The 27,927-nt window shown below is 36.0% G+C and overlaps 1 protein-coding gene across 1 annotated transcript in view; it reads left to right on the forward strand.

Moving 5' to 3' along the window:
- Positions 1-27,927, forward strand: part of WDHD1 (WD repeat and HMG-box DNA binding protein 1) — a 60,173-nt gene that overhangs the window by 5,309 nt on the left and 26,937 nt on the right. Inside the window, exons 3-13 of the mRNA XM_021701408.1 lie at positions 5,203-5,314; positions 11,205-11,356; positions 12,902-13,013; positions 13,192-13,242; positions 14,171-14,266; positions 17,421-17,513; positions 18,309-18,415; positions 18,762-18,903; positions 22,559-22,769; positions 25,744-25,931; positions 27,263-27,447. Of these exons, the coding sequence (XP_021557083.1) occupies positions 5,203-5,314; positions 11,205-11,356; positions 12,902-13,013; positions 13,192-13,242; positions 14,171-14,266; positions 17,421-17,513; positions 18,309-18,415; positions 18,762-18,903; positions 22,559-22,769; positions 25,744-25,931; positions 27,263-27,447 (1,449 nt within the window). The remainder of the gene's footprint in view (positions 1-5,202; positions 5,315-11,204; positions 11,357-12,901; positions 13,014-13,191; positions 13,243-14,170; positions 14,267-17,420; positions 17,514-18,308; positions 18,416-18,761; positions 18,904-22,558; positions 22,770-25,743; positions 25,932-27,262; positions 27,448-27,927) is intronic.

Genomic DNA, 27,927 nt, shown 5'->3' on the forward strand with positions numbered 1-27,927 from the left:
TTTTTTTTTTTTTTTTTTTTTTTTTTTTAGTTAATTCTTTTTTTAGACCATAATATTTTTCTTTTTTTTAAAGATTATTTATTTATTTGTCAGAGAGAGAGGGAGAGCACACACACAAGCAGGCAAGCAGGGGGAGCAGCAGGCAGAGGGAGAAGCAGGCTCCCTGCTAAGCAAGGAGCTCAATGGGGACTCCATCCCGGGACCCTCAAGCAGATGCTTGATTGACTGAGCTACCCAGGTGTCCCTAGACCATAATATTTTTCAATCAGAAAATACTTTCTTTAGGTTCTCACATACCTGGTAAGCTCAGAGCAAATTCTACTAAGTGGAAAAATTTCAATTTTTATTTATTTTTATTTTTAATTTAATTTAATTTTTTAAAGATTTTATTCATTGGAGAGAGAGAGAGAGACAGAAAGAGCACAAGCAGTAGGAGAGGAAAAAGCAGACTCCCCACTGAGCTGGGAGCCTGACATGGGGCTCGATCCCAGGACCTGGAGATCATGTCCTAAGCTGAAGGCAGACCTTCAACCATCTGAGCCACTCAGGCGCCCTGAAAGAGTCTCAATTTTTAAAAATTTATTTTAAATAGGTAAATCTTTCACCTTCAGTATTTTTACAGGTTCTGTTTTTTTTTTTTTTACCTGTATCCAGAGTACCCTTTTTCAATAGTAAGCTCTCCAATATTTTTAAAATTTATTTTATTTTATTTTTTTAGTTCTTTAATTTTTTTTTTTTTTAAAGATTTTATTTATTTGACAAAGAGAGAGACAGTGAGAGAGGGAACACAAGCAGGGGGACTGGGAGAGGGAGAAGCAGGCTTTCCCGCTGAGCAGGGAGCCCGATGCGGGGCTCGATCCCAGGACCCAGGGATCATGACCTGAGCCAAAGGCAGACGCTTAATGACTGAGCCACCCAGGCGCCCCTAGTTCTTTAATATTTTTAAAGACAAAATTCATCAAGGAAGTTGTCTGTGGTTTCTTTGAATGTTTCACAAATTTTAAGCCTACTCAATTTAATATTCTGGCATAGAACATAAATTTATACAATTAAAAAAGGACTTCCCTCAGAAGATTCTTCTCACAGGTCATGATATTCCAGAGTACAATTAGCAAATTTCAAAATTATGTCATTTACTTTTTCAGCTTTTAATGTACAATTTGTTCAATTCTTTTTTTTTTTTTTTTTAAGATTTTATTTATTTATTTGACAGAGACACAGCGAGAGAGGGAACACAAGCAGGGGGAGTGGGAGAGGGAGAAGCAGGCTTCCCGCCAAGCAAGGAGCCCGATGCGGGGCTCGATCCCAGGACCCTGGGATCATGACCTGAGCCGAAGGCAGACGCTTAACAACTGAGCCACCCAGGCGCTTCTGTTCAATTCTTATTTGCTTTTGTAGGGATATATTTTAGAATGTTCCTGTGCATAAGCTTTGTTTTCATTAACTGCATTTTACTAAAAGCTTCAAAGCCTTAAGTTGAAGGCTTAAATTAAAGATTGTTAACTGATTTTGAGCAAGATGCAACTAAGACTTAGGGAACTTGTTTCCAGTAATAATAATACCATCATTATAGGACACCTAGGTTTTATAAAGTCACTCTTCATGGGGTAACTTGGTGATGGGCATTAAGGAGGTACTTGATGTGATGAGCACTGGGTGTTATATGCAACTGATGAATCATTGAACACTACATCTAAAACTAATGATGTACTTTATGTTGGCTAATTGAATTTAAATTAAAAAAAATTCACTCTTCAAAGGCTCAAATATTTAGAAAATCTGATTGATGATAGGCAGAAGAGAAAGCATCTTATGCAATGCTGAAGTATTTTTATGTATTTAATATCAGTTTGTTACAAAAATTTTGTTATCCTGGGTATTAATAAAATGATCTCAAAATTTGACAACTATGGCTTCTGTTTTGATTGGTACATTATCACAGTGCATTTGGTTATGAATTATACTTTCAATTTGAAGTACATATGTGTTTCATAGATATCTAAATTCAGTAAGTACATTGTTTTTGCTACAGTGCTATGCTCAACCAAAATGTTGTATTACTGTAAAAATTAAGAATTTTATCTTTACCATTGAACTTTTCAAATGAAGTTAGATAGAATTCCCAATAATAGATGTTTCGCTTCCACAGAATAAACTTCGAGAAGCTTTACTTTGTTTCCATGAGCTGAAGAGAAGACTAAACCATTATTGGAATCAATCTGACTGATTTTCTATTTAAACCTTCTGATGACATTGAGATAAAACCAGTATCACTTAATTGATGGAAAAATTATTTTACTAATGGAGACAACGTATTAACAGCTATAACTTTACTTCATACTTAAATTAGAAAACTTGAAAAAGGAACAAAATTAATTTAGATCCACTGTCATCTGTTTTAATGCTGAATGTTCAGTACAATAGCCACAGCCACAGGTGGCTATTTAGATTTTAATTAAAGTTAACTAAATTTAAAATTCAGTTCCTCAGTTGCATGAGTCACATTTTAAACCACATTTTAATTGCTCAGGAGCCTGATATAGACCATTTCCATTCTCTAAGAAAGTTCTGTTGGACAGTACTACATTATGAAAAGTCATGCCCAACAAGATGCAGACTCACTTTCTGCAGCTGTAGAAGCATGGTTTTCAGGGAGTCACAAGATAATCACTAACTTACAAAGTAGATGCTCAGGTTTCTTCAGGAATTTTGTCTCTTCTGACTTTCTGTGGTTGGTGTCATCACTCCAGCCCCCATGATAAACATCAACTAACATTTTGTTCATGTTACATTTCCATTATCAACTTCTTGAGAAGCAGAAATGTAGTATTTAATTTTTTGTTTAACATGTACTTGATAGCTTTTTTTTTTTTTTGAAGATTTTATTTATTTATTTGAGAGAGAGAGAATGAGAGACAGAGCAGGAGAGGGAGGAGGGTCAGAGGGAGAAGCAGACTCCCTGCCGAGCAGGGAGCCCGATGCGGGACTCGATCCCGGGACTCCAGGATCATGACCTGAGCCGAAGGCAGTCGCTTAACCAACTGAGCCACCCAGGCGCCCTTGATAGCTTTTTTTTTTAGTTGCTACTGAAAGATATTTTATTTAAAGGCATAATCAATAATAAAATTAACATTTAGTTTTATTCCTATGGTAAATGACAAAAACACTGTCAAGATATTCAGACTACTCTAAAAGCTCAACTTAACTATTTAACTTAACTATTTCTTGCATATATTTCTCACTAATTCCACTGTATTTCACTCTAATTTTCCATTAGTACTACCAGCTGGCAGCTGCAACTTTCTACATCTCCCTCACTGGCTGGCTGATTGCACCAAATAGTCAGTAGGGACAGCAGTATTCAGTAGGGACAGCGATATGAGGTACTTACCCCATCACCACTGAAGACTGAAAGAAATCGCTGTAGGGCCTCTTGACTGACTTCACTTTGGTTTTTGTCTGTTAGCACCTGTTGTCTGTGAAAGGAGGTATTAGTAATGTTGCATCAAGAAAGGATTGGAATGGGGAGATGGGTAATCACTTGTCTTTCAGATTTACATATGTGATAAAGTGAGAATTCTCTTCATTGTACATGTTTCACTACTAAACAAGATCATGGCAGAAGCTGGAAGTGCAAAGAAGATGTCTGTCAAACTCACCCAACCAGTTTTGATGCAAATATACTAATATATTTTTTTAGAAGATACTACATTTTATTTATTTTTTAAAATTTATGTATTTTTTTAGTAACCTCTACACCCAACATGGGGCTTGAACTCACAACTCGAGATTAAGAGTCATATGCTTTTCCGACTGAGCCAGCCAGGTGCCCCAATACTAATATGTCTTAAAATAAAAAAATTGAGGACAGGGGCGCCTAGGTGGCACAGTCGTTAAGCGTCTGCCTTCGGCTCAGGTCATGATCCGAGGGTCCTGGAATCGAGTCCCACATCGGGTTCCCTGCTCCTCGGGAAGCCTGCTTCTCCCTCTCCCCCTGCTTGTGTTCCCTCTCTCGCTCTGTCCCTCTCTGTCAAATAAATAAATCTTTAAAAAAAAAAATTGAGGACAGATTCTAAACCAGCTGGATGTATAAATCAGGAATGTCCTAGTCTGGGGCACCTGGGTGGCTCATTCAGTTAAGTGTCTGCCTTCGGTTCAGGTCATGATCCCAGGATCCTGGGATCAAGCCCGCTTCTGGCTTCTTGCTCAGCAGAGAGTCTGCTTTTCCCTCTGCCTCTCCCCCTGGCTTGTGCTTTCTCTCTTGCTCTCTCTCAAATAAATAAAATCTTTAAAAAAACAAAAATATCCTAGGCAAAAAGACTAATGGCCCTTCTGTTTATTTCCTATAGAAGGGAGTCCAAGCTCCTTACTCTTGGATTAAGGTCCTTGTAAATAGGGTGACCCCCAATCTGCATTTTCTTTCTCAATTTCCTGTACTGTCTGCTCTAAGTGAACTCCCTCATATTTTACTAACTTGGTATTTTGGTTTATGTGGTTTCCTCTGTTTGGAACTGCTCTTTTCACCAATCTCAGCATATCCAGTTCTACTTGCCCTGCTTGCCCTTTGACTTCCCAGTGTAGATACCACCTTTCTTATGAACCTCTACAGTTCTTTATGTAGCTTCTCTTTGCCATTTGCCATGTTATTTTTGTATTTTGTTTGCTTTTGTATGTGTCAGGACACATACAGATAGGACACATACCAAATGAATATAAGCACCAGGAAGACAAGGGGTTTAAAACAAGATTTGAGAGATACAGATGGCCATTTGAATAATCAGCTTTGGATAATTGAGCTCTTGTATCCATTCACTTATTCATTCAACAAACATTTATCAAGACTTCTGTATGTCAGAGATTGCTTTGTGCTAGAGGCACAACGGTGAGCAAGGTAGACTTTGTCCCTGTTAACAAAAATTACCCATTCATCTTTCTTACATTATTACAGATAAAGAGTTTTATGCCATGGAGAAACTGGAGAAAACATTAAATTCACCTTTCATTTTATAGGATAGGAGATTAGCAGGCTTTGTTATTGAGGTTTATGTATGTAAAATGAGAAAACATTGACTAACACTTTGATTTTATTGGAAAAAAGATAAAGTATTCCAAAAAAAATTAATAGGCCTGAAACTGGGTGACTTTTTTTTTTTTCTTTTCTGAAACTTGGACGACATCTTAATGAGTGTGTTTCCTTCACAGTTATATTGTGACTTGTGGAAGTGATGGTGATGTGAGGATTTGGGAAGACTTGGATGATGATGACCCTAAGTCCATTAACGTTGGAGAAAAGGCATATTCATGTGCTTTGAAGGTATTAAAAACATTTATAGCAACCGATGAGAAATGATACTGCTGTGTGATTTTTTATGTATGGGTGAAGAATATTTTTGTTGAAGTTTTGAATGTAGATATACTTTTTGTTTGTTTCTCTTATGAAATAATAATATTCAAATATGTATAATAATGCCATAAATTGCATGAAGTTTTTACAAGTAAAATCTGAATCTGAATGGGTTTAAAATCTGGATGGTTAATTAAAGGTGATTAATGGTTTATTAGTGGTAAACTAATTAAGATATTTGCAAGAAACTATACTTTTTCTTTTGAGATTTAGATGTTCCCTTTTTTTCCCTTTGAGAGAAAACTCCATGGCATTTTCAGGTTTTTAGTTCACTAATTTAGACAACTAATTACACTAGAAAAGAGGAATATTTTAACTTTTTCAAGACATATACATGTTTCATGTTTCTAATGTTTTATGTAAGGTAAATATGCGACTGATATCTGTAGGTTATTTGGAGAATGGAGACATGTTTTCAGAAGGCCTTTGCAAACTAAGTATGTAAAAACCACTAAGCTTTTTATTTGTGATGAATTTTGAGTATTGTATTTGGGTAGAAAAAATATTTTCACAGAATTCATGTTTTTTTTCAAACTCAGGCTCATTAGGGTAGATGAATGAGATGGTCTTTAGATACTTTCAATATTCTTTTTTAAATGTTATATATACGGGCACTTGGGTGGCGCAGTCAGTTAAGCGTCTGACTCTTGGTTTCAGCTCTGGTCGTGGTCTCAGGGTTGTGAGATTGAGCCCTGTGTCAGGCTCTGTGCTCATTGTGGAGTCTGCTTGAGTTTCTCTCTCCCTCTCCCCCTCCTGCTCATTCTCGCATGCGTGTACGTGCTCTCTCTCAAATAAATAAATAAATCTTAAAAAAAATAAAATGGTCATATATAATGGAAAATATATTCCCAGATGGAAAAATATAGATGACCAACATATATTAGATACAAGTTAAATTTCACTAATAAGCAAAGAAGTACAAATTAAACAATTGGATTTTTTTTTTCTATCAGATTGGCAAGGATGAAAAATATTGCTAATTCCGTAATAGTGAGGATTTGGAGAAGTAAGTATTTGTTAAGGAAAAACACTCTCCCATCTTTTTCCTTTACTCTCACACTACTACCTTCCTCGTAACACTTCCAACACCAGATGTGTGGGTTTTTTTCCCCTACATCAAAGCAATTCTCTGCAATACTGGCTGGGTGACCTACAGTTCAGTTAAATTTGGACACTGACAGGAGTGAGCATAGACCTTATAGGTCAGGGGCTCAGTCCCACAAGACTGCCCCCACTTTAGATAACAGTTGTAAGTAGTAGGTCCCCGGGTTACCCACAGCATCTGTCCTACTTGGCTATAAATCAGAGGTTCCCACGACCCCCTACTTGGAGTCAATCTTTTGCTACAACAGCTCACAGAATTCAGGGAAACACTCCTACCAGTTCATTATATAGTGAAATATAGATAAAGGATACAGGTGAACAGCCAGATGAAGAGATACATAGGATAAGGTCTGAAAGGCTCTTTTTTTCCCATGGAGTTGGGGTCTGCCACCCTCCTGTTACGGGGATGTGTTCACCAAGCCGGAAGCTCCTTGAACCCCATACCATTGGGATTTTTATGGAGGCTTCATTACATTGGCATAATTTGATTATGCCATTATTAACTCCATTTCCAGCCCTTCTCCCTTTCCCAGATGATGATGGGATAAGGCTGAAAGTTCCAAGCTTCTAATCATGGTTTGATTTTTCTGATGAGCAGCCCTCATCCTGAAGCTATCCAGGAGTCCACCAAGAATTGCCTCCTTAGGAATGTCTTTTGTATCAAATTTCAAGGGATTTAAGAGCTTTATGTCAGGAACTGGGATCAAAGACCAAATATTAGAGCAAAAGCTGCTCCTAGTAGTCTTGTCACTTAGGAAATTAAAAGGGTTTTAGGAACTCTGTGCCAGGAATGGGAGGCAGAGACCAATATGTATTTTCTGTTATTTTACAGTATTGCACAACAGTTGTTGGAAGTGTAACTGGGAGTTTTTGTTTTTTTTGTTTTTTGGGGGGAGAAGGGCAGAGGGAGGAGAGAGAGAATCTTAAGCAGGCTCCACACAGGGCTCCATCTCATGAGCCTGAGATCATGACCTGAGCTGAAATCAAGTCAGATGCTTAAACAACGGAGCCACCCAGGTGCCCCTAGGGAGGTTTTTAAGAAGTAAATTCAGGGGTGTCTGGGTGGTTCAGTGGTTGAGCGACCTACTCTTGATTTCAGCTCGGTTCATGATCTCAGGGTGGTGAGATGGAGCCCCATGTTAGGCTCCGTGCTCTGTGCAGAGTCTTCTTGTCCATCTCCCTCTGCTCTTCACACCTTTCCCTTTTCTCACTTTCACTCAAATAAAAAAAAAAGGGAGTAAATTCATGCTTTATATCAAACTTCGAATGCACACGGTCGTTTCTGGCTATTTACCCTGAGGGAATTCTTATACACTTTCATATTTGTGTGGTCAAGGATATTAGTAAAACTGTTGTTTATAATAGCAAAAGTTAGAACTAATTGAAGTATCCTTCAGGAGAGAATTTGTTTTGTAAAATTTTTTTTTAAGATTTTTATTTATTTGAGAGATGGCAAGAGAAAACATGAGGGGGGCAGTGAGAAGAGGGAGAAGCAGGCTCCCTGCTGAGCAGAGAGCCTGACCCGGACTGGGGCTGGATCTCAGGACCCTGGGATCATGACCTGAGCTGAAGGCAGATGCTTAACCAACTGAACCACCCAGGCGCCCCTGTTTTATAAATTTTGGGAGACTTATGTAATGTATTACTACGTAGCCACACACACACACAAAAAGAGTGAGTGCTATATATCTTCGTCTGCAAAGATATTTACAGTGAGTTGAAAAATGAAGAAGAGTTGCAGAGTAGTCTGTATTGTGTAGTCTTATGTTTGTTAAAATAAAGGATATATGTACATAAATGTATATAAGAAAGTTAGAAAGACTTAACCCCAAAATGTTAATGGAGATTACTTCATAAGAGTAGGGAAACTCACTCTGCCCAGAATAATTTCATGTTGTTATTTTTCTTCCACAGTATGTATGCACTGCATTTGTGTATGAAAAGACTGTAAGGAAGAAAAAAAAAGTGGTCTTGTAGTAGTTTCCTAGGGCAGCTGTAATAAATTTTCACAAACTTGGTGGCATAAAACAACAGAAAATTATTGTCTCATAGTTCAGAAGGCAAAATGCCTGAAATCAAGGTGTGGGCAGGATTAGCTCCTTTTGAGGCCTGTCTGTTCCATGCCTCTCTTCTAGCTTCTGGTGGTTGCCAGTTATCCTCAGTGTTCCTTTATTGGAAGATACATCACTCCAGTCTCTGCCTCCGTCTTCACATTGCCCTCTTCTCTGTGTCTTTGTGTCTCAGATCTTCTCTCCATTTTCTTACAAGGCCATCAGTCATTAGATTTAAATCCTTTTTTTTTTTTAAGATTTTATTTATTTATTTGACAGAGACAGCGAGAGAGAGATCACAAGCAGGGGGAGTGGGAGAGGGAAAAGCAGGCTTTCCGCTGAGCAGGGAACCCAACACCGGGCTCGATTCCAGGACCCAGGGATCATGACCCAAGCCAAAGGCAGACGCTCAACGACTGAGCTATCCAGGCGCCCCTAGATTTAGATCCTTAACTTACTACATGTGCAAAGACCCAATTTCTAAATAAGACCACATTCACGGGTACCTGGGCTTAGGACTTAGGCATGTCTTTGGGGGCCATTATTCAATGAACTACAAGTCTGATAGTCTGTGCTAAAATGTTTTCTTTGGCTTTAGGAATAGAGTTTATGGTACTTCATTGAAATGACATTACCACACAGCCATGTGAAGCTGACAATTTTACAACAGATTTCATTTAAAATATAATTGCTTATAAATATACTTTCTGTTTTTGGAGTCAGTGGTACAGGGAAGTACAGTTAGGTGTTTTGTTTGAGAACAAAGTGGAGAAAATATCACTCTCCAAAATAGTGAAAATGAGATGAATCAACTGGTAGTAATAGTTAATGCTTGCATAGTATTTTACATTGTCAAAGCCTTTTAACAAAGATATGGGGAAGTATGTGAAATTACCTCCATTTTATTCTTGGGAAAGTCAAAGCTCTGAGGAAGGTCAAATGACACAGTTGGGAAGAGACACAGTGGGCTGGAGCTCAAGTCAGCCCGTGCTGGGATCCATTCTTCTCAATCCACTAGGGAGAAGAGTGATCTGACCCGATCCCTGATCCTTTGGGTGTTTTCTCTTTTTTAATTTTAGTAGTTGATAAAGTACTGATAATGATGTGGTTTCCCAGTAGATTTGTTGGAAATTGACTTCAAAGCAAGTCCTTTATTCAGGTCTCTTGGGTGAGTAAGTAGAGATAAATACTTTAATATTTTCACATGAATAGAGGACCAGTTAATGTGTTATTAAAGAATTACCAAAATTCTTTACTAGATCTAACAGGAGGCTTAGTCAGATTCTACTGAGACATCTGTCTGCCAAGTAAAGCACAGCCAGGTTGCAAAATTCCTGTGCATGAACACAAATAGTTGGTGTTTCTGCAGTTTCTCTGCATCATCAGTGTTGTCTTGAGTTGGTTATAGTTTTTCTTGAATTCTCTTCTTGTTTTCATATTTAAGTTGTTGTTTAGCTTCAACATGATAGATTTAGTGTATTGTGGATTGTTTACTTACTTACAGTAGTTACAATGTAGGCATAAGCAGTATTTTTCACCAATTTTCCAGTAATTGAAGATAAGTATGTATTATAGTTCAAATCTGAATCATCTATACTGTTACTTGAACAGATGTATGTATCTTCCCTAATTTTTCTATATAGTAACATGTCACTGTATTACTAAGTTCTTTTTCCGTTGGAGTGGGAGCAGGTGCTGTAGATAAGCGGAGGGTCTTACATGTGCAAATAAGACTGAGACCTGTTGCTGTAGGATATTCATTAACAAACTTGAGTAATTTATTTCTTTGGCAGTTAGTATTTAATCTCAATAAATTGGCCATATGAATTATCAGAGCATGTATGGTTGGTAGACTATGATTTAGTCTGTCAGGACTTAGTTCCTCCTAGAGAAGTAATAAAATTAAGGTTCTAGGGCAGATACTTGACCTTTTATGATTCTTAGCCAAAATATATGCAGAGCAGTGGTGTCTGCTGATCATTTTCAGATCCTAAAACTTGGTTTATTTAATGTTTTTATTATTTTCTAAGAAAGTTATTTATATTTTTAATTCCAGTATAATTAACGTACAGTGTTATATTAGTTCCAGTTGTACAATATAGTAATTCTCAACAGTTTTACAGTGCTCAGCATTATAAGTGTATTCTTTTTAGGATCTTCCTACTTGCTGTCTTCCTATTTAGTGTTTTTAAAGAGAAGCCATGGATTCTGCATTTAGATTTTACCTATTCCAAAAAGGCATCTAATGATTTTATCATGGAAACACAGGGCAACACTATGGTGGTTGTTGATGTATGATGTGCTGTTCCCTCACTGAGACTAGCTGTGTTTTTTCTCTGAAAAACTCTCTTGAGTCTCTTTCATGACACTTGGGGATGCATAAAAATACTATTTAAATCATTTTCTTGTCAGAAGTAAATGAAAATCCAGAGGCCAAAAATTTGGCTGGTGAAGGGAGAATTAAATTCCATAAAGGTTAGTAAGTAAATTTTTCTTGCTAATAGACACTTCAGGAAACTTGTACATTGAGTGATGATTTTTCTCTTGACATTAACTACATTTATAAGTTTTTATGTTTTTTTATAGGATTGTTAAGTGTGGAAAGACTCAATTGATTTGGACTTTTTTGCCAATGTTTCTTTTAGAATGGGAAATTGGTCACTGCAGTATCCAATAATACTATTCAAGTCCACACATTTCCTGAAGGAGTTCCAGATGGTATATTGACTCGCTTCACCACAAATGCAAACCATGTGGTCTTTAATGGGGATGGTGCAAAAATTGCTGCAGGATCTAGGTAAGGTCCTCTGGTACCAGAAAAGAAAGTAATATTAGAACAGAATGGCCTCATTCATTGGCTTCAGGGTTACGTTTTCAGGACATTTCTATCCTGAAAGACATTTCTGTCCCTTTCAGGACATTTCTGTTCCTTCTGTGTGTGTGTGTGTGTGTGTGTGTGTGTGTGTGACATAATTTTTTGCGGGGTGGGGAGGCTTCAGAGGGAGAGGGAGACCGAGAACTTTAAGTAGGCTCCATGCCCAACGCAGAGCCTGATGTGGGGCTTTATCTCACAACCCCAAGGTCATGACCTGATCTGAAATCAGGAGTCAGATGTTTAACCAACTGAGCCACCTGGGTGTCCCACTTAATTTTTATATTCAAGTCTTTAGTAAAGGTTTTTGAGGGCAACCTTGTGCTTCTTTGTGAATTGAGATATCTTGCTTTGCAGACAGCATGTTCAGTAAATGCTGAAAAAGATTGGGGAAACATGATAGTTTGATACGAAATTTTAAAAATCATTTTGGGTAGAACCTGGACTGTCAGTATTTTTGTTGTTTCTCTTGATGCTTATTTGTCATAGGAAAAAAAAGAAAGGAACTAATGAATTGCTGAGGTGAAGTAAAAGGCATAGTACTTTTTTTTTCTTTTTTTTTTAAGGATTTATTTATTTTAGATTGTGCATGAGCAGGGGGAGGGAGAGAGAAAATCTCAAGCAGACCTGCTGAGTGTGGAGCCAACACAGGGATGGATCCCAGGGACCCTGAGATCATGACCTGAGCTGATATCAAGAGCTGGCCTCTTAACCAACTAAGCTACCCAGGTGTCCCTGACATAGTACTTTTTTTTTTTTAAGATTTTATTTATTTATTTGACAGAGATTGACACAGCGAGAGAGGGAACACAAGCAGGGGGAGTGGGAGAGGAAGAAGCAGGCTTTCCTGCAGGGCAGGGAGCCCGACATGGGGCTCGATTCCAGGAGCCAGGGATCATGACCTGAGCCAAAGGCAGACGCTTAACGACTGAGCCACCCAGGTGCCCTTGACATAGTACTTTTAAAAGTGGTTGTGACTTAAAAATAAAAATGGTTGGGACTTTAATTAATAAGTAATAGAAGCTTAAGATATAACTAAGGAAACCAGTTAGGAAGTATTTGTAGTTTATTTATTTATTTAAAGATTTTATTTACTTGTCAGAGAGAGAGAGAGCACAAGCAGAGGGAGAAGCGGGCTCCCTGCTGAGCAAGGAGCCTGATGTGGGACTCGATCCCAGGACCAGGGTATCAAGACCTGAGCTGAAGGCAGGTGCTCAACCGACTGAGCCACCCAAGCGTCCCAAAGTGTTTGTATTTTAAAGGGAAATCCTGAGTTGTGTTTTTAGTATCTTCACGGGGCAGGATTAAAAAGTAGGTCCTTAAATTTGGATGCCAAATTCTACATGTTGCTATAAAGAAATTATGACATTTACTCTTGTGATTTTGAAATATTTGGGTCATAGATTTTAGGAGAGGCTTTTGTATGGGTATTTATTAATGTCCGTTATACATTACTCTTACTGTTCATAGTGATTTTCTAGTCAAAGTTGTGGATGTGATGGATTGCAGCCAACAGAAAACATTTCGAGGACATGATGCTCCTGTTTTAAGTCTTTCCTTTGATCCTAAGGACATCTTTCTGGTAATCATTTTTTCCTTTTGTTCTTTTTTTTTTTCCTTCAATATGTTTAAAATTGTAAGAGAATTAGCAGAAAATTTCACACAGTTGATGAAAAGGCTATTTGGTTTATCAGTTGAACCAGTTTCCATATGGTATTATGGCTGTAACTATAGAGAAATTTATTGTTTTATTCCTGCAGGCATCAGCTAGTTGTGATGGAACTGTCAAAGTGTGGCAAATTTCAGATCAGGTAAACTTACCAATTTGAATTTAAGACTTTATGCTCGTTTCCGTCATAAATGAGGTGTTACATAGCTTTGGACTAAATTAATAATTCTTTTTCTTTATAGTTTGTTTCTTTTGAGTAGCATTGAATACTGTTTTTGTCATCAAATTCTATAATAATCTAATGTGAAAGTGTGTTGAAGACTAACTGTACCCAATCACAAGGGAAATTGATTTATAGTTCAGTTTTAGGTTTTATAAATCAGTGGGGAAAAATCAGTCAGTATATATTTACTATACTATAAACTACCACGTGTTGGGATCTTGATGTTAGGGATACAAAAATAAAATAAGACATTGGCCATACTTTATTTGGAGAGTCACATAAATGACTTATTCTAACCAACCTGATAAAAGTTTTAAAGGAGGTATGAAGAAAGAGCTCTCTGGATTGGCAGAGGGAACCATTAATTTTTCCTGAGGCATTCTAGAGATAATGTGGCTGCTGAGAAAAGTATCCCCCACAGAGTGTGCCTCAATAGCCACAGTTTTTTCCCCTTATGTTTGAAATGTTTAAAAGGGTTGACTTTGATACCTTAACATTTTATAGGAGATTTCTTAACTTTATCTTTGTAGATGTTTTAAGATTTTAATGTATTGGTTTTTCTTTTAAATGTGTGTGTATATACGTTTATTCAGTGAGTATATTGTTCGCTTATTCTACATAGGAAATACGCTTATTTAGTTATTTAAGATTTGTGCTTTTTATACCTCTGAATTATTTAAAGTAATTTAGGTAAATCAGATATCATAGTTAGGTGAAAGTGAATCAAGTGGCTTTTTTCATAGCAGTATGTCAGCTTGAAGAAAGCACCTATGAAATATATTCCATTCTGTATATCTCTTGGAGAAGTTTCATAAAGGGAAATAAATTTTCTTTTTTAAAATATCAGACATGTACTGTTAGTTGGCCACTGCTACAAAAATGCAATGATGTGATAAATGCAAAATCAATCTGCAGACTTGCTTGGCAGCCAAAAAGTGGGAAGGTAAGTGACTCTTACTTTTCAGCCTTTGTTTTAGTTATTTCTTCTAGTTCTTGTCAACTTTGAATGTGAGAATAGTAGAATTCGTTTTTTTAAATTGTAACTGTTTCATTTAGGTTGTAAATTTTAGTGCCCCAAGCCAATCAATTAATATTGATATGTTTTAAGAAACATTTTAACTTTGGGGATGGCTGGGTGGCTCTGTTGGTTAAAGCATCCAACTCGTGGTGTGGGCTCAGGTCTCAATCTCTCAGGGTTGTGGGTTCAAGCCCCAGGTTGGGCTCCAGCCTACTTAAAAAACAAAACAAAACAAAACATTTTAACTTTGTTTTCCTTGTATGAATTAATTTTATATTCTTCTTTATTTTTGTATTTAATGGAACAACTCTGGAAACAGTCTTGTTATGTCTACTCTTACTAGTAGCGTTTAACATTTTGGAGGTAGTAGCTGATAGGCAGGAGATAGGAACTGTTTGAAAAGAGGAAGGAGAATACTTATTATTTACAAATGAAATGGTTGACTATAAGGAGATCTTAAGAAATCAACTGAGGGAAAAATATTATTAGTAAGAAAATCCAGTAAGGTAGTTGGAAACAAACTAATATACAAAACCAATAATAATCCTATATATAAATAATAACCATTTAGAAAATATATGGTGGAGAAAAAAATGATGCATTTACTGTGAAATCAAAAAAGATGAAATAACAAGGGTAAACTTACCAAAATGTGAAAGGGCTATATAAAGAAAACTTTAACATTCTATCAAGAGGAGTAAAAGAAGACTTAAATAGAAAAATATATTCCATTTTTAGAAAGGAATTTTCAATATAAAGATGTCAGTTCTTTCTCGGGCGCCTGGGTGGCTCAGATGGTTAAGCATCTGCTTTCGGCTCAGATCATCATCCCAGGGTCCTGGGATCGAGCCCCACATCAGGCTCCTGGCTCAGTGGGGGGCCTGCTTTTCCTTCTCCCTCTGCCTCTCTCCCTGCTCATGCTCTCTCTCTCTCTCTGTCTCAAATGAATAAATAAAATCTTAAAAAAAAAAAGATGTCAGTTCTTTCTTAAATTAACCTGTAGTTTTTGAGAACATTCAAATATAAGATATCAGTACGATGTTTGAAGGGGACCATAGAGCCACCCAGGTACCCCAAGAGCTAATTTTCTTAATATTCAGGAAGTTCTTATAAGTCAGGGTGCCTGGATGGCTCAGTAGGTTAAGCATCTGACTTTGGCTCAGGTCATGATCTCGGGATCCTGGGATCAAGCCCTACGTTGGGCTCTCCCCACTTATTGGGGAGTTGGTTTGTCCCTCTGCCCCTTCCCCCACTAGTGCTTTCTCACATACACACTGTCTCTCTCTCAAATAAATAGTCTTTAAAAAAAAAGTTCTTAAAAATCAATAAGATCCGGGGTGCCTGCCTGACTCGTTTGGAGGAGTGTGTATGTAACTCTTGATCTCGGGGTTGTGAGTTTGAGCCCCACATTGGGTGTAGAGATTACTTAAAAGTAAAATCTTTTGGGGCACCTGGGTGGCTCAGTTGGTTAAATGTCTGCCTTCAGCTCAGGTCATGATCTCAGGGTCCTGGGATCGAGCCCCACATCAGGCTCCCTGCTCAGTGGGGAGTCTGCTTCTCCCTCTCCCTTGGCCTGTCTACCCCTGCTTGTTTTCTTTCTCTCTCTGAAATAAATAAATAAAATCTTTGAAAAAAAATAAAAATAAAATCTTTCAAAAAAAAAAGTCAATAAGATCCTAATAGAAAGGTGGTCATGGACATGAACAGTGTACATAAAAAGATAATATAGGTGACTTTTAACGTATGAAAGTATATGGAACCTTTCATACCAAAAGAAATACAAATTGAAACTATTGTGATAGCCTGTTTTTCATTTATCGGATGTTCAAACATCAAAAGTTTGATTATATACTATGTGGAAGAGAGTGGCAGTTTTTATCAGAATGAACAACAGTACTAGTTCTAGGCATAAATCCTATAAGCATATTTATATATATGCATTACAGGGTATGTATAATGAAAATGTTGCATCACTGTTTATAGTAGCAAAAGAATAGGAACATACTAAATGTGTATTAATAGGAACTGGTTAAATAAATCCTGGTATTCCTGAAAGTAGGATATTCTGCAATTGTTAAAGTGAGGTAGATCTGTATGTCCTCATTGGGAATAGTCTTCTGATACATCGTGAAATAAAAAACATCAAGCTGTAGAGCAGTAGGTATAAATAGAATTCTATTGTTTATTGTGTATGTACTTGTGTATATATATATATATGTACCTATGAATTCTTTTTTTTTTTTTAAAGATTTTATTTATTTGACAGAGAGCAAGCACAAGTAAGGGGGAGAAGCAGAGGCAGTGGGAGAAGCAGACTCCTGGCTGAGCAGGGAGCATGACAAGGGGCTCAATCCCAGGACCCCGGGATCATGACCTGAGCTGAAGGCAGATGCTTAACCGACTGAGCCACCCAGGCACCCCTGTACCTATGCATTCTTGTGCAGTCTATGCTTATGTGTACCTTTGGGAAGTAGAAATAGGATTTAGGGGTGGGAGGGAGACTTTCTTTTAATATATGCCCTTTGTAGCATGTAAACTCTTAAGACTACTACATTCTGCATTAAAGTGATAGTTGAGGATTTAGTATGTATTTTTTCTTTGCTCATGAAACATTAATCTAATTTAAAAATCAATACAATTAACATAGTTTTTCTGTTCATAAATATTTTTCTCTTTTTTGTATAAACATGGAAATACTGTATTTTTTCTATTAGTCTCTTTCTTTGGAAGAATGTGTAAGAAGATCAGTTTCCTTTTCTTAAGATATTTAAAGCATTCTGGACCTATTTCTTTCCTTTTGGCAAATGAGATGAATGTTTAGATCCAAAGGACTTAGATTCCTGAGAAGTAGTATCAAAAATACGTAACTACAAGTGCTCTGGTTTTCAGTGCAAGCAATAGAGTGATCACTCATTCTTTGCTTATCAAAATTTTAAGTAATTTTCTGAGTTTTGTTAGTTGCCAATTAAAGTACAGTTTTGCTTTATGTTTCATAGTCTTATTTGGATGATTTTTTTTTCTTTTTTTTCTCTCTAATTTAATGTAAACTTTTGTTTAAATCATTTATCTTTCCTAATAGTTACTGGCAGTTCCTGTGGAAAAGTCTGTTAAGCTATATAGAAGAGAAACATGGAATAATCAACATGATCTTTCAGATAATTTCATCTCTCAGGTACGTTTTGTAAGTGAAACTTTCATCTAGGCTAACAGGAATATTTCACACATACTTTGCCTAAATACAGTTGTAGTTAAGTATTGTTGGACATGGAGAACAACCTCAAATTTTGTGCATGTGTCCACCTTTTGCCCCTCAGCCTTTCTTCATTTAGCCAGTAACTGGACAGTAGATAGCTTTGCTAGGTCCTTTGTGAACTCTATCCTTGTGAAATTTGATAAGACAATCTCTTAATTTATAAGAAGTCAAATTTAACCCTAACATAGTATTAGAACATGTTATTTTCACATTATCAGTAATTCATTAGCCTTTATTGTTAAGTGAGTTTCATTGAGACTTATGATCATAGACTCTGGAATTTTAGAGCAGGAAATGTTCTATATTATCTCTCTCTTCTTCTCTTAAACATTTCCATTTGGCTCTCAAGAGGCCCAGTAGGTCAGCAGTGGCTTAATATGATTCACTTCACTTAGTATGGTTCTCTTCATCTTGATAGTGACAGCTGAGAGGATACTTTTTATGATTTCTCTTCTAGGATAATAACAGTTTTTAGATTTTGCTTTTAAAATTGTGCCAGTATAATTTTCTCATGGTAAACAAAGTAATAGCGGCTAGTGATAGTTGAATATTACTGAAAAAGTTAAAAAATAAGCAAACTGTCTTGCCATTTATGAATCAATTTAATTAGAAGTTACACAGAATATGAGTTGTAAAAATTTGAATTTGGTAATAAAATAAGTGTTTAGTTTCAAATTGTGCAAATTGTTATTTATTAATTGTTTTTCCTCATAGGCCCTAAATGTAGTAACCTGGTCTCCCTGTGGGCAATATTTAGCTGCAGGGAGTATTAATGGTTTAATTATAGTTTGGAATGTGGAAACCAAAGATTGCATGGAAAGGTATGATTCAACATATCTTTTGTCTTTTTTTTTTTTTTTTCAACTAATCTCTATACCCAATGTGGGGCTTAAACTCATGACCCTGAGATCAAGAGTTGGATGCTCTACTGACTGAGCCAGCCAGGCACCGCCTTTTATCTTTTTTTTTTTTTTCTTATTTCTATTAGATTTTTGCTTTATTATGAAATATTTCAAATTTTTGCAAGTATTAGATTGTCAGAATACAAACATAGAGTTATTAGTTTGTCAGAAGTCATTTAACCTTTTCTAACTAAAATTTACCTAAAGAAATGTATAGTTTATATACTTTTGGTAGTGTTTTAAGAACTCACTTTTTAATTTTTAGGGTGAAACATGAGAAAGGTTATGCAATTTGTGGCCTGGCATGGCATCCTACTTGTGGTCGAATAGCTTATACTGATGCAGAAGGAAATCTAGGGCTCCTGGAGAATGTTTGTGAACCCAGTGGAAAGACATCAAGCAGTAAGGTAATAAGTAATAGATGGTGAAATAGTTTCTTCAAAGTCTTTTGTGGTCATATGGGTTTGGAAAACACCACAAAATACATTACTTTCTTAGAAAATTATAATTCATGTTATTATATAAGATGTTCAGTAATGATTTATCACAAAGAAAACTGTTTAAACTTGTTTAACCTAATGTTTCCTAAATATATTTTACTGAGAAGCTTTTCCCCTCCATATAATGCCTATTAATATTCCTTGGCTTTATAAAGAATACCATTATGAAATACTATTTTAGTATCCTGGTGTTCTGGAGATTGTTATTTAAATAAATATAGATAAAAATTAGAGTTAATAACTATAACTTAGTTTAGCCTATAAACCTTTTCTGCTCTGCATTAGTTTTAATTCTTAGAGCTACCCTTACATGTCTTAATGCTTAGCCATCTGGCCTTACTGAACTTCTTTAAACAGGCCACCTTGTTTTATACAACTCCTTGTTTTTGTTTGTTATTCTTCCTGCCTGGCAAACATACCCAGTCATATTTTAAGTCTTGGTTTAGGGTTCCAGTTAAAGATCATTCACTTAACATACCCATTTATGTTTACTCAGATACTGATACCTGGAACCCCTGGAAAATAGAAGGATGATGGGACACTTAAGTTTAGCTTCTCAAAAAGTCGAGAAATTGACTCCTGAGACTGCAGTTGGGGGAAAGCGGAGATGCAGTTCAGCCTGCCTGACTGAATCCCCCAATGATTCAGAATTTGGTAGCACTAGGCACTTCTAAAAGTGGGGTTGAAAACAGGAGGATTGGTTTAATAAACAAGTAGATATCTCTAGTCTCAACATTAGTGTGCACACACAGCTAGGTAACTGCTTTCCCTCACTGCCATGTATATTCTGGCAGAATGCTGGAGATTTGTCCTCTAGAAAAGTACAACAGAGAAGGTGTCTGGTTGGTACACTAAGTACAGTTGAGCAGCATTGGGTGGAAGAGGAATACTGTACTGAAAAGGATTAAATGAAAATGTATATACTTGGATGTTAAAATTCCCAGCTTATTTTTCATACTTGGCTCCTACAGCATTGTCAGCCAGTCTTAGGCTTTTCAGGCAAGAGATTGGAAGAATCGTCTTTGGGGAATCTGTCCAAGAAAAAAAGACCTAAAGAGAGAGAAGATTCTTAACTCCAGGGACAAAATTTATAAAAGGAAGGGAAAGTGATCACAATATACCACATTTATAAAATGAGGATAGGAATAATGTCTACCACCTAGAGTTTTATTGTGAGAATTACATGAATTATATATAGAATTAGAACAGTCTCTAGCACAACACTTTATAAGTTATTATTTTTATTCAACCGTGAGTACCATTTACATGGTCATAATAATCTAAATTCTGTATATTGATCCAACCAAAATGAGAATATATCTATATTGGGAGGATTGGTGTAGGGGAATAGTGTACATACGTACAAGAGAGTAGGGGTGGTTGAAAATTACACCAAATCCTCATGTTTCCTAATATACGGAAGTTAATAGGATCAGTTTAATAGATAATGATTAAAACTGAAAAACCAAAAAAATAGCACTAGAATATTATTTAAAACTATGGAGGAAGGTATCAAAAGAATCATCTAAAAGAATAGAAAAGTAAGTTGGAGGCTCTGCAGGAGGACTGTTTTCATTTTTATAATAAACCTTGTAATTGACTAAATTATATGCATGTGTAACATTATAAAAACAGAAAGTAAATTGAGAAACAGTTTTTAGTTCAAAGGTCACCTCTTATAAAACCTTAACCCCTATATCCAGAATTGCCCACTCTTCTTTTTGCTTTTATTCTTCACAGTACGTATTTCTGTCATAACACCTCTAACACTTTATGGACCTCATCATAAATATAAAGGAAAAATCCTCATTTTTTATTATTTATTTATTTGTTTTGTTTATTGGCTTTTTATTTTTTTATTTTTTTTTAAAGATTTTATTTATTCATTTATTTGAGAGAGAGAGAGCACATGAGAGGGGGGAAGGTCAGAGGGAGAAGCAGACTCCCCGCCAAGCAGGGAGCCTGATGCGGGACTCGATCCCGGGACTCCAGGATCATGACCTGAGCCGAAGGCAGTTGCTTAACCAACTGAGCCACCCAGGCGCCCTTTATTATTTATTTTTAAGATTTTATTTATTCATTGAGACACAGAGATACAGAGAGAGAGCATGAGCAGGGGGAGAGGCAGAGGGAGAGGGAGAGGCAGCTCCCTGCTGAGCCAGGAGCCCAATGTGGGGCTCCATCCCAGGACCCTGGGATCATGACCTGCGCCGAAGGCAGATGCTTAACCATCTGAGCCACCTAGGCGCCCCCAAAAATCCTCATTTTTTTAATAAGAAAATCCAAAAAAAGTTTTTAACAAAGTGAGTACATAAACTTCTAGGACTGTAGATAAAATAGTTAAATATAAAGAAAAAGTTAAATATTTTGTAGAGCATTTAGTTCTTAATTATTCCTTTCAAATCATGTTTAAATACAGGAGTTTAGAAGCATATTTTTCCTGTTTTCTCATTTCATTAAACATTAGTTTTCTAGAACACAATTTTATGTACTTCCATCTAAAAGATTTGTGATAAAGTCCTTTTGAATCTGTTAATGGCGCTCTCATTAGAATTTTATACCAAATTATAAGTTTCCATTGGCTTAACATTTGTACAGTTTTCATTTATCCTATAGGAGTCAGTTGTGAACTCTACAGTGTATCTGCTTACTATTGACTTTTTTTTTTTTTAAGATTTTATTTATTTGAGAGAGCAAGAGAGAGCGTGAGAGCATAAGCACGGTGCAGGGGGCAGAGGGAGAAGCAGACTCCCTGCTGAGTAGGGAGCCTGACGCGGGGCTTGATCCCAGGACCCTGGGTTCATGACCTGAGCTGAAGACAGATGCTCAACCGACTGAGCCACCCACTATTCACTTTTTAAAATGATCTCACTGGCTGGCTGAGTCAGTAGAGCATGCATCTCTTGATCTCAGGGTTATGAGTTCGAGGCCCACGTTGGGCATGGAGATTACCCAACAAATATGTGATCTCAAAAACTGTTTACAGTGATATCTGGGATCTACAATGGTAGATTCTACATCTACAGCGTTCATATTCCTAGGAGTCAGGGATTAATGTTGAATTTCCTTGCCTCCTTTGTCTGTTGGTTCTTTCCATTTACTTTTATAAGCATCCAAAAAAAAAAAAAAAGCCCATAAAAAAGCTTGCTTTAAATGAGATCATTGAAAGCAAACATATCCTACCTAAGCAAATAAAGTAAATTTAAAATAAAAGTAAATGAGAGAATATCTTATAATAAGAGATTTTAGGGACTTTAGGTGACTTCTCTGGAGAATGACTTTTGAGGAGTAAAATCTTGCCTTGTATTTGGGGTATATATAGTATTTCTTTACATATCTGTCCTACACTCCTGTCCCATCCATAGACTATAAGGCACTTAAAGTAAGGACTAGGTCTCACATAAATATATAATCCTCGTAAGTACATTTATTAATTATTCTTGTTAGGGCATTTGCTTACTTTGTAGAATGTATAGGTGCATATTACAGAATTGCCTTTTGAGTAATTGAGTTTATCTAAATAGTTCACTAATACTTTGTAATTTATGTTAATTTGTTCAAGGTTTCTAGCAGAGTGGAAAAGGATTACAATGATCTTTTTGATGGAGATGATACAAATAATGCTGGTGATTTTCTAAATGACAATGCAGTTGAGACCCCCTCTTTTTCAAAGAGGATTATAAATGATGAGGAAGAGGATGACGACCTCATGCTGGCCTCAGGTCGTCCTAGACAGCGAAGTCACATCCTAGAAGATGATGAAAACTCAGTTGGTATATATTGACTTTGTGGATCTGATTATCTGTCCTGTTGATTGATCTTTTCAGTTTTTTATTTAAAGTATTATTTGAAGTCATTATTAAATTTGTAGAATGTAGCTAATGCAGTGTGCATAGAGGGAAATGTATTAAATACATGTTAGAAAGGTTTCAAATCAATGATCTAAGCTTCTGCTTTAGCAAGATTAGAAAAGAAGAGGAGGGGGGCCTGGGTGGCTCAGTCGTTAAGCGCCTGCCTTCGGCTCAAGTCATGATCCCAGGGTCCTGGGATCGAGCCCCGCATTGGGCTCCCTGCTTGGCGGGAGGTCTGTTTCTCCCTCTCCCACTCCCCCTGCTGTGTTCCCTTTCTCACTGTGTCTTTCTCTGTCAAATAAATAAATAAAATCTTAAAAAAAAAAAAAAAAGAGGGAATTAACTCCAAACTAGCAGAAGGAAGAAAATAAAAAACAATTCAATGATATTGACAACCAAAAAATTGTAAAGAAAGTCAATGAGACCAAAAGCTAATTCTTTGAAAAGATGAGTGAAGTTGTTAAATCTCTATCCTGACTGACCAGAAAGAAAAAGAAGGCACAAATGACTAATATAAGTAATGAGAGGAGAGTCATCACCATAGATCCTATAGACCTATAATATCCAGTATGGTAGCCACTAGCCACCTGTGGCTATTGAGCACTTGAAATGTGGCTAGTTCAAAATGAGATGTGTTGTAAGTGTAAAATGCAACCAGATTTTGAAGACAGTATGAAAAGAATGCAAAATATTTTAGTCCTTTTTTATGTTGAGTACATGTTGAAATTATAGTATTTTAATATAAAATAATATTAAAATTAATTAGACCTGGGTTTTTTTTTTTACTATTTAAAATAAGGCTACTAGAAAATTTAAAATTATATATGTAACTCATTTCTGTAAGATAGCACTGCTATTAATAACAAAAGAATAAAGGAGAACGTTATGAACAACTTTGTGCCCGTAAATGTAACAACTTTGATAAAATGGACAAATTCTTTGAAAGATAACAAGCTACCAAGCTAACTCAAGAAATATGTAACGTGAATAGTATAGTATCTGTTAAGGAAATAGGGATTACAGTTAAAAAACCTTTAGGGGTGCCTGGGTGGCTCAGTTGTTAAGCATCTGCCTTCGGCTCAAGTCATGATCCCAGGGTCTTGGGATCGAGGCCCGCATCAGGCTCCCTGCTCGGCGGGAAGCCTGCTTCTCCGTCTCCCGCTCCCCCTGCTCGTGTTCCTTCTCTCGTTGTGTCTCTCTCTGTCAAATAAATAAATAAAATCTTTAAAAAAATAAATAAATAAAAATAAAAAATCTTTAAAGTGTCTATTGCAACAACTTGCATGCTAAAATAGCACATTTGAACATTATCAAGTAAAATGCCAAATACCATTTTATGGTGGTAAATTGTGCTACATTTAAATCATATAGGGTTTTATAGGACAGAAGTCCTAAAATGTTTGGTCTCAGGAGCTCATTACATTCTTAAAAACTTTTGAGGATCCCAAAGAAAATCATTTATGGAGTTATATCTATTGTTATTTACCATATTAGAAACTAAAACTGAGAAATTTAAAAAATATTTAACACACTCATTTATGTAAACATAAAAAACGTTTCAAATGGAAAATTTCGTAAGATAAGTGGCATTATTTTATCCTTTTGCAAGTTTCTTTAGGGTCTGGCATAGAAGATGACTTGAATTCTCTCATGCCTCGGAATTCAGTCTACTGCCATATATGTTGTTTTTGCTTGACGTATGTGTAGAATATTCAGGTTCACATGAACATGTGGTTTGAAAGGGGAGTATTTTAACAGCCTGTTGAAATACTTGTAGATGTTCTTCTTTGCTACTGTAGCAAAAATTCAACTTACTTGCAATGTGGAATCCAGAAACTCCAGTGAACATTCCAGCTGTATTACATTAAAATCCATTGGTCTGACTTGAACGGATCTTTTAATTTACCATGTTTGATTTTGCAATATATGCATTGGTAATTTGGAAAATACTGGTTCTCTGCAGGTCTGTGGGTCTTTTAATATTGACACATTATCCAGGGTTATATTTGTTAGTATCATCACCAATCTCATCAGAAGTTTTTAAATATTAGGAAGCAGTCAAGCTCATGGTGGCAGGTACAAGTTTTCTAATATTCTGATTTTTGCTTGAAAACTCAAATTTTATCATTGACAACAAATTTGTCAGTTACTTTTCTTAAATGATCAACTTCATTTATTTAAAGAAAATGTTTACCACATACCAAGGTCGGCATAGCCATAGTTTATCTGGCATTCTTTCAAGTAAAAATGATGTTCTATGAAAAAATCAACTAGTTCAGCTTACAACTCAATTGCACAAATGCTTTTTTTTGGGAGGGGGGGGCAGACATCACACTTTATGCACACTTCCCATTTTAGCACAGAGAACATTTTTAAAAAAATTTATGCGAGATCAAGATTCAACAGAATTAGTATTTTTACTGCAATTGAGTGGTGGTTAACTAACTGTATTAGTCGACTACTAATACAGATTGGTGCCACTACCCTAATTCATGTTACCACACCAACAGTTTTACCCTCCATTGTTTTTGCACCATCACTGTAAATGTTAACATAGTGGAAGAGGCAGATAGCATGTTAGTATTATTAAGTATGAATGGAAAAGGTTATTTAGATTGCATAATGCTTTCTTTTTTCAAGATCATTGGTATTGGGCGCCTGGGTGGCTCAGTTGGTTAGGCGATTGCCTTCGGCTCAGGTCATGATCCTGGAGTCCCGGGATCGAGTCCCGCGTTGGGCTCCCTGCTCAGTGGGGAGTCTGCTTCTCCCTCTGACCCTCCCCCCTCTCATGTGCTCTCTCTTTCTCTCTCTCAAATAAATTAAAAAAAAAAAAATCTAAAAAAAAAAAAGATCATTGGTATTTATGATTCTCTAATTATAATTCTTTATTTTCTAGATGTTACAATGTTAAAAACTGGTTCTAGTCTTCTCAGAGAGGAGGAGGAAGATGATCAGGCAGACAGCATTCATAATCTACCACTTGTAACATCCCAAAGGCCGTTTTATGATGGGCCAATGCCAACTCCCCGGCAAAAGCCATTCCAGTCAGGTTCTACGCCCATGCATCTCACACATAGGTTCATGGTAAGCCTTGGATCTACACTTAACTTTAAAATAGTTTTATCTGACTCTTTAACTTGTAAGTATTTTATCTCATTATAATTAATTTTGTTTGGTACAAAATATTTTTAAAAACCTTGATTAACTGGCCTGGAGCACTTTGGTTCATTATAATTTTGTGGTTGATTTATTTTATGGTTAACTTACAGTTTTAATCTTATTTCAACCTTATTATTGGAAATCATGTTAAATGAAATTCTGCTTTGCAAAGTGACATATAATGAACATAATGTGACTGTATATCTTGCAATATCTCTTGACTGTACTTCCAAACTTGATTTCTCATAGTTTTATTTAGAAGTTTATACTGATTTCAAAACACTAGTTAGAAGGTGTTTTTTGAAGGCACCTCCTAGTTTAATATATTAGAAGGTGATAAGTAGTATGGAAAACAAAGTATCTGCCTCTTTTCCCCACCCACCCCACTGGAATGTAAATTCCAGAAGAATAAGAAATGTTTCTGTTTTGTTTACTGATAGCACTTAGAAAAAGGTATGACACAGTAGGCATTAAGATTATATTTCCTAAATGGATGAATGAATATATTAGCTTTTTGTTTTGAGAACTAAAAGTTTAATATTTTTATTTGTTGGTTATTTAAGGTTTTCTACTGAGGACTTTGCCTCTTGTCCTTTTTGAAAGGTATAGGCCTGGCATAAATTTGTTTGTAAATATTAAAGGTGATGTTTTATTTTAATAAAACTTTTTATTGCTGTCCATAATCATCAAGTAATAGGTCTTAATTTTTTATTGTCAGCTATTTATAGTTATTTGTAGTATAGAGGAAAGGAAACACTAGGGCCTAGTGTGTGAGCCTGTAGTATATATGGGTGGAAGGTAAGTTTTCTAAACGGTATTGATTTATGTTGCCTTAAAATGTGTGTATTTTTTCCTACGGTATAAAGCAGTTAGTTGGAATAGGAAAATATCCTGTCATTTGTATCCATATTTATAAGTAAATAAATTTTTGAGATATTTCTTTTGTAGAATTTAATGGTTTGGTTGTTCAGAATTGTATTTTATTATGGCAGTCATGTAATTTTTAAAATATTAAATGAAATACTCCATTTGCTAGTAAATATTTATGTGCCTTCTTATGAAAAGAATAGATAGTAATTGTAGTTCTGATGTCACTACTCTTACTTGAAACTATTTAAAGGTAGATGAGCTGTGGTTGCTACCATAACTTCAATTTTGATAGACTGAATTATATTTATTAATTTGTACTACTTTAGTTTACTGATTCTAGGACCTTTAATTTTTCTCAGACTTGTATTTAACCTTAATGTTTGTAGGTGTGGAACTCTGTTGGAATTATTCGCTGCTATAATGATGAACAAGACAATGCCATAGATGTGGAGTTCCATGATACCTCCATACACCATGCAACACACTTATCAAACAGTTTGAATTACACAGTAGCAGATCTTTCTTATGAAGCTGTTTTGTTGGCATGTGAAAGCACTGATGAACTCGCAAGGTAAATTCCAGATTATTAGGAAGAGTTTGTCACTGCTGAATTGTTAGATACAGAAGAGTTTCATACATAATACCTCAGAACATGTCTGTTTTTGCCTAATTGTCCTGTCCTTTACATTCTCTAATTACAAATTCAGATGACATGGGGCGTCTGGGTGACTCAGTCGGTTAAGCATCTGATTCTTGATCTCAGCTCAGGTCTTGATCTCAGGGTTGTGAGTTCAAGCCCTGCGTTGGAGGGGGGAGGAGTTGACGACACAATTCACAATTTGTAATTGCAAGAGAAATTAAAGAGTTAGATTAAACATTGTTACTCTGTTTCATTACTATTGTAAGATATATACATATAATATACAGATGTATATAATATGGTATATTATATAATTATTATTATAATTTTTTCCATATAATATTTAATATATATATTGTAAACAAAAAAGCAGTACAGGATTTTTAGGAAATAAAAACTCCCCCCTGAATT

This window comes from Neomonachus schauinslandi, chromosome 9 (assembly GCF_002201575.2).
Source record: "Neomonachus schauinslandi chromosome 9, ASM220157v2, whole genome shotgun sequence".
In the NCBI taxonomy this organism is placed as follows: Eukaryota; Metazoa; Chordata; class Mammalia; order Carnivora; family Phocidae; genus Neomonachus; species Neomonachus schauinslandi.